Raw genomic sequence first — 8092 nt, forward strand, 5'->3', positions numbered from 1 at the left:
TTTTTTTTTTTTTTTTTTTTTTTTGTCCTTTTTGAGACCGGCCGCACCACGCTCAGCCAGTGAATGCCGTGAGCGCACCAGTCATCCCTATATAGGATCCGAACCCGCGGCGGGAGCGCCCAGCTCTGCACTCTCCCAAGTGCGCCACGGGCTCGGCCCAAGGATTTTACTTGTCAAAACACTACTAGAGTCTCATAAAAAGAACTCAGAAGCTAATGTGTATAGGCTACAACAGATCAAAGCTGGGACAAACCTGAACACTAACAAAGACAATAACATCAATGAATTAAAACATAAAAAAATATATTTAAGTACCATAGTTCATAAGAATACAAAAATTTTAAAAACCCCATTGGTCATCTTTGGAGGATATGAGAGGATAAACTCATTACTTTAAAAACAAGAAAATAAAGGGAGAATCAAGTAGTTAATCCTGACTTTTCTATATGTAACTTAGAGAAACTAAATAGTTGATTAGGGGGGTTTACTTTATAAAATATTCCACAAAATAAATGAAAAAGAAATGATAAATATCACTGTTTTGTAACATCTAATGAATTCATGGATCTAAGCAATGATCAGTAGCTGCTATGTTGAAAAAAGAGAGACAACCAGACTGATGAAAGCACACAAGAAGTAGACCCACCCACCCTAACAAATAAACAAATACATCTGAGTGATCAATTCTCTAGACATATTATCATCTTATAGGAAATTCAGGGAACAAAGGAATAGGTTAAATGACATGAAGGAAATGCAATCAATAAAATCCACCCTGTAATAAACCACAGGACAAATGACCCCAGTTCTTCAAAAAAAGAAAAAAAAAATGATGTGAGAGGGCAAAAAGGAAAGAGAGAATGAACCTACTGCAATTAATGGGCTATATGTGGATCTGGATTCTAACAAACAAATTAGAAAAAAAGATTATAAAATGGGGAAATGTGACCACTGACTGTATTATTTCATATGAGTTGGATATCCCTAATCTGAAAATCTGAAATCCCAAATGCTCCAAAATCCAAAACTTTTTTTTTTTGTCTTTTTTCAGTGTCCGGCAACGGATCGCAACCCTCAGTGTCGCCCCCGTACCGGACCGGGACCGGCAACGGGATCGCAACCCTCGGCGTTGCTCCCGCACCTCGCTCAGCCAGTGAGCGGGAACCGGTCTGTATGTGGGATCCGAACCCTCGGCGGGAGCGCCGCCGCGCCTCCCAAGCAGCGCACTAATGCAGTGCGCCACCGGGCCGGCCCAAAATCCAAAACTTTTTGAGCACCAACATAACACTTAAAGAAAATACTCATTGAAGCATTTCAGATTTTAGATTTTCAAATTAGGGATACTTGACCTGTACATAATCTTCGAATATTCCAAAATCTGAAATATTTCTGGTCCCAAGCATTTTAGAGAAGGGATACTCAACCTGTATAAAAAAGTACGTTTTTACTATAAACATAATAATGATACTGTATAATGTCTGGGACAAGCTCCAAAATAATCCAGGGTGAAGTCGGGGTGGGTAGGAAGTATAGGAAAACAAGACTGCCACAAGGTGATAACTGTTGAAGTTCAGTGATGGACATATGTGAGATCATTGTACTATTCCCTCTATTTTGTATATGTTTGAAATTTTATTTATAAAAATAATTTAAAGCACATTATTAAAAAACTATAAATTTGACCTGTTAATTAAAAGAGAAAAAACATGCATTCTCTGAAGAGTAGAAATAATTAGAAAATCCTGGTATTCTCATTCTATACCTGGATCTATACAATAACTAAATAGATAACTTACTGATGCCTCTTCAATAGCAGTGTTCATGTGGTTATGAAAACAGGATCGGTCATCATCTTCATCCATATACACTGGTGGTTCATGTGAAGTCATGAAAGTGGAAGGTTTAAAGAGATGCTTATTAAGGGGGTGTTGTCGTCTGCTTGTTGAAGACTAAGTGAGAAAACAAATTTTTAATTGGGACAGTGGAAAATTGTTAAAAATGAAAAATATAAAAATATAAATGTCATTTCCAGCAAGTATATCAGAAGGATTTCACTTCTATCCTTTAGCATACTCTTATGTCACTGCTTTTTATACATTATCTGAATTTTTAAAGCACAACTAGCTTTACATTAAAAAACAAAAACCCCACAAAAATGTAGGGAAAATAGCCTAACAACAATACAATGGACCCCATGCTCAGTATCTAACTGATATTTGTATCCTCAGCATTAACCACACTCTTGGCATTCAAATGCTGGCTGCACTGAATACCTCTTACAGTCATGTTATAGAAGATCAGAGAGGAGGAAGCCAGACATAAAACTATCCAGTAAAAGAAAAATTTCCATAACACAATGAATGTCTGAAAATAATTACCTAACATTGATTGGTTGCTTACTCTATGCCCATGTCATTTAATCCTCACAACATTCCTATTAAGTAGTTATTATCAGCTCTAATTTATAAAACTGAAGCACAGGAAGTTTAAGCTTCTTGTTCAATGTGTTGAAGTTAGACAGTGGTAGAACCAGGATTACAAGGCCTGTGTGGTGCCAAAGCCCTCGACTACTATGCGTACTGTCTCTCTTGATCAATACCATAGCCACAAAGAAAAATCTCAGCTACATGGAGAAACATCATTTCACCTGTTTCAAAATTTAAACTCTAACCATGGCAAGGAATTGTTGTGACTATAGCTATGCAAGATCTCCATAGCCAAAATGTTTATTAACTTTAAATATACTACACCCAAAGGAAGAAATACATTTAGGTTTCTCCAGTATTCCTTTTGTTATTATCCAGTCTTAGCTGTGAAAACATAAGGTGCATGATATACCTATAAAGTTAGCTTGGAAATTAACCATGAAAATTAGAACTGTTAGATTGAACATTGGTTATCAAGGTTCCAACAACTCAAAATTGTAGGATGGATTCTATATATCTAAGTAATGCTATATTTGGGGGAAAAGTCCAAAATATAGAAAATGATTCACAAACTAAAACAAGCTTCCAAAACTTCATAAAAATGAATTAAAAAACTTGTAAAACATGGAACTGTATAGACAGTATTCTTAATGTAAAATTATATAAAATAGTCAATAAGGAAAGGTAACAGTTTTAGATTTACTCTTAGCTTCTCATTACATGAAGGATGGCTATGGTGGAGAAGGTGAAGTACCAAGATAATTTATTAAAGAAATGAAAGAAGGTCAATTAGATGCCTTTACTTTTTGCAACTGTAACAAAAAACTGGCTACAATTTAATGCAGCACTATGTGTAGAGAAGAGACAGTAGTTTTTCACTGTTAAAAGCAGCAGAGAATAGTAGAAAAGGCTTGCCATCAGGATAAGAAAATCAAAGGTTCCCAGACTTACTAGCTATGGGACTAGACAATTTACTCAACATACCTTAAAGCCCCAATTCACTTATCTATAAAAAATTTGTAGAACAGTACCTGGTCCAGCACTCTCAATAGTGAGACTAACAGCTAGCTGTTAATATTATTAGTAGTACAGTGAAAGTGATAATACTACTTACACTTCTAGAATTGTAGTGAGGTTTAAATAAAATACAGTTGACCCTCCATATCTGACGGTTCTGCATCCACAGGTTCAACCCACCATGGATGGAAATTACTCAAAAAAAATTTTGTCTATACTGAACATGTACAGGCTTTTTTTTTCTTGTCATTATTCTATAAACAATATAAGTATAACTACTATTTACACATAGCATTCACATTGTATCGGATATTATAAGTGACCTAGGAATGATTTCAAGTTACAGGATGAAGTGTATAAGTCATATGTAACTACTATGCCATTTTATATCAGGGACTTGAGCATCCACAGATTCTGGTATCCACAGGAGGTCCTGGAACCAATCCCTGGAAGATACTGAGGGATGACTATACCTTAACAAACATTTCTATTCTTGGATTTATGTAGCATATCTACAAAACAGAAATTGACTGTATGTACTAAAGAGTCAAATATCCTAAAAACTTTGAATTCACAAAGGCCTTTCTGATATTCAATCTAAAATTTTTCAAGTAGTATCCACTCACATTACTTCTAAGAAAATAATAATCATTAAAGCTCACTATATTTGACTGAGTAGCAATAATGAAATCCTACCCTGAATTTATGCCCAATATAAAGAAATGCTTAGAATGAACAGAATTTTAAAAATAAACAACTCTATTCTGACAAATATGTACATTTTTACATAACAATTCTGACTTTAATAAATTTAATCTAAGGTTCACTTTCATCTATTTTCTTTTTACCTTTTTGGAGTATATATATAAGTTTGGTGTTCTGCCTGGGACTGGAATGCCAGCTTTAGTTAACTTTATGAAATACTTCTGTACTCGGCTAGCAACCTAAGGAAACATGACAAGCCTTTTAACATAATGAGACGACGTGTATTACCTGAGTAGCTTTTAAAAACAAAAACGTACATGTGTATCTAATGAATGCTAACAATTTAAAATGCATCATAAGTCTAGAAATAACTTTAAATTGCCACCAAATACACTTACATTTTAAAATCTAGACAAAAAAAATCACTTGAATAAATTTGAATGTGTTTGATTCCAAAGCTAAACATATTTTCAACTTGTAAACATTCACGCTTGTAGCATAAAAACACATCTATTAATATGAATGGCAATGTGAAAAAGGAAACTACAAGATACATTTTCAGAAAGATAACCAGGGAATATTAGTGCAATGCCACAAATCTATTAGCACATCCTCACCAAAAAGTACGTAACTGATACACTTATTAAGCATTCAAGAGATACTAAGTCTGTTATGTTTTTATTTTTTAATATTTTTTAATGATTCAAAGCAGAATTATCTCAAGTTAGTTTTGAAGCCAACAAAAAATATACAAGACTAATAAATTTTTTAAACCATCATATACTACAGCATTCTGTAGCTGAAAATAGTATGGCAGATCTGCTAAAGTCAGCCGCATTATCCTTCATTTAAAAACTGTCAAAAACAGGCCAGCAACCTGCAGCCATCTCCTTAATTACCTGTTTTGCTGTCCTGTTGCCCAGTTCATCTGCTATCTTTTGCCAGCGTCGAGATTCTACTTCTTCAGGAGGGTATTTCAAGAGTAGCTGCTCAAGCTTTTTCTACACCAAACCCAAGAACGAATTTTAAAAAATAAGTATTTGACTTAAATTACTGAATTTCTAAATAAACACATTTACATTCCATTTGAAAGCATAATAATACTCTTTCCCCAATTTGGGGGGTTATGTTACTAGAAACACTCATCATGGTAGGAAAGATTTCTAGTTAGGAACTTAAGACTTCACAGGGAAAATAACATGAGACAATAAACCTATGAAAGAACTTACAAAGGTTTTCTATTCACTTAAGTAAAAAGAATGAACAAGAAAACATAATAAATAAGTGCATTGGTATTTTACACATCTTAGTGATTTCCACTAACCATCTTTTCTTGCTAGAATATGTCAGGCTCTCCCCTATACTTTTGACAAAAACATGTAAATTCATTTGGATTTAGAATATTAAAGGAGGCTTTCCCCTTGTTTGTGTGGTCCTATATTCAAACATTTAATTTTAATATTCTGACAATGTGAAAAACGAAACTGCAAGATACATGTTTAGAAAGATAACCAGGGATTATTAGGGCAATATCACAAATCTATTAGCACAGTCTCACCAAAGAGTGCATAACTGGTACACTTATTAAGCATTCAAGAGATACTAAGTCCATTATATTATTTTCCTACACCAAACCCAAGAACAAGTTTTAAAAAGTAAGTATTCGATTTAAATTACTGAATTTCTCCTAAATTCTATTTCCTAAATTCTCCCACAGTCCTAAAGAGGAAGAATAATTTGGATGTTTGAAATAAAGGTTTCCTCAAACTTTTTATAAACAGCTGAATTCCTTATAGCTGTGGGGTTAATCCCCATATGAGACAAAGATGTGTCTCAAACTTCACCCACCATCCTAGCTATATGCCAAAATGTAACAGAACATGCTGACCCAGCTTCATCACTTTCCCTCCACAACAAAAATAAGAATGCACTTTGAGGCTTGGCTCTTCTTGGCGTCAGATTTTTCTCTCTCCCAAAACTGCATTCCAAAAATATCTACTTTCTTCCATCCATTTCTATCTCCCTCCCAAAACCCAAGTTCCTTCTTTAAAAATTATCCCCAAACAGGAGTTCTTATATTCTCTTGACCTCTAATACTGACTCTAATATTAAAAGTTTACTTTTTTTTTTAACCTACACAATTTAGAAATATCTACTACCTGTTCTTCGACAGTCCACAATTGGTTAAATGTTTCAGGTTTGGTATCATCACACAGGCGTCCTCTTATCATCTGTATTTAAAACAAGGCTTTTGTCAAATGGAAAATAACAAAGACTACCTTTTGAGATAACCAAATAACACATAAATTGTGAACCTTTTTATGGATTTCAAAATATTTCAGTAAATTTGTTTTTTAATGTATATGTATACATTACTGTTGACTGTCTACAAAATGCTTTCACATTCTTTTATTTTATTTGGTTTTATACTCCTAGCAATCCTGTGATACAAACAATAGTAATTTCATTTTATAGAAAGGAAATAGGGATGCAGAATGGAAAAGTAACATGTCTACTGAGGTTCATCTTAACTAATAGTGACAAGGGCAGGACTCACATCCTGGTCATATTCCACTACACATAAAGAAATATTAATTTAAGAATAAATACTATGTGTCAGACATTGTACTAGACACATTACATATACTAACAATTTAATCTTCACAACAACCCTACAACATAGGCAATATTAATTACATCTTATATAATTAATAAAAACTGGAGCTTGGAGACTTTAACATAAATGATGTCCAAAGTTCCACAGCTAGTAAACTGGGATTCCAACCCAGGTTTCTCTTAGCTTCAAAGTTCATGTCCCTATTATCTTCCAGTGAAAGACTGCTTTAATTTTAAGATCACAAATGAGCAAAATGTTAAAATGCTTTGTTTATAACTCAAATTTTCCTACTGCAATATTCATTCTGCTTACCTGAGGACGACTGTTTGAGCCCTCTGGACCGTCACTCAAAGGCAACATAGAGTATGAAAGGGACTCTCCATCCTTCTTAGGATCCAAAGGACTTTTTGGTCTAGCAGGTAAACCTACTAAAAACAAGACCATGTATAGAATTATTAAAGCAAGACACTGCCAGATACTTCTACATAAATTCTTAACATATGATTTCTTACCTTTATCAAAAACAAGCTTAACTCTCCTAGTATGTCTTTTACGATTTTTAAATTCTCTTTCAAAGTTCCCAAGGCTATGAGTATATTGGTCCCATACAATCTCAGGCAACTGAACAACTCTCTGTGGGTATGGAAGCCCTATATCGGCCTGGGGAAAACAAAAAGCAAACAAACAAAAACAAAGTGACAGTCTAAATTTAATTTAAAAAATAACCAACTATAGTCAAATTTCCAGACGATTCCAAACCCAAGTAGTCAACTGGGCATTTTTATTCACTGTTTGAATCCAATAGGCAATAAAGTTAATTAATAATACAGTCTAAACAGTAACTGCTATGATAAGAAATAATAGAAAATGAATTTCATAAAACATAAGTACTACTTTTAGAGTTCTAAATCTGAACTATACAGACATACTGTTCTATCCATTACACTTTAAACAAATACCAAAGCAAAAAATGTATTATCTCTAAGAACAGCATATGAAACGTATCTGATTGCAATAAACAAGACTCAACACACAGAATTCATTTTAAATATACTCCCATGTTTGTGACTTATTCATAAAACAGTGAATTATTTTCAATCTATAAGCCTTTATCACATTTACAAAAATTATATGTTGAGAATCAAATCAACACCTTTAATTCATCTGAAATCCTTAGAGAATTCATTAGTTGTCATAATTAGTAAAACCAGGTCATTATATATTATATTACATGTAATATATAATATATATAATGTATTTTTTTTTTCCTTTTTGTCTTTTTTTCGTGTCCGGCAACGGATCGCAACCCTCAGTGTTGCCTCCGTAC

General features: G+C 33.6%; 1 protein-coding gene across 2 annotated transcripts in view; it reads right to left on the minus strand.

Annotated features, from left to right (window-relative positions):
• The window catches only part of ZZZ3 (zinc finger, ZZ-type containing 3), an 83510-nt gene that overhangs the window by 6955 nt on the left and 68463 nt on the right, over positions 1 to 8092 (minus strand). The window contains exons 5-10 of one of the 2 annotated variants that reach the window (XM_008568360.1): positions 7278 to 7425; positions 7078 to 7190; positions 6308 to 6379; positions 5048 to 5149; positions 4292 to 4387; positions 1797 to 1949 (exon numbers count right to left, since the gene is read on the minus strand). In XM_008568360.1, coding sequence (XP_008566582.1) covers positions 1797 to 1949; positions 4292 to 4387; positions 5048 to 5149; positions 6308 to 6379; positions 7078 to 7190; positions 7278 to 7425 — 684 coding nt within the window. Of the gene's footprint in view, positions 1 to 1796; positions 1950 to 4291; positions 4388 to 5047; positions 5150 to 6307; positions 6380 to 7077; positions 7194 to 7277; positions 7426 to 8092 lie in introns of both variants that reach the window. The other variant, XM_008568359.1, reaches the window with a different exon arrangement.

This window comes from Galeopterus variegatus, unplaced genomic scaffold, assembly GCF_000696425.1.
Source record: "Galeopterus variegatus unplaced genomic scaffold, G_variegatus-3.0.2 Scaffold404, whole genome shotgun sequence".
Lineage (NCBI taxonomy): Eukaryota > Metazoa > Chordata > Mammalia > Dermoptera > Cynocephalidae > Galeopterus > Galeopterus variegatus.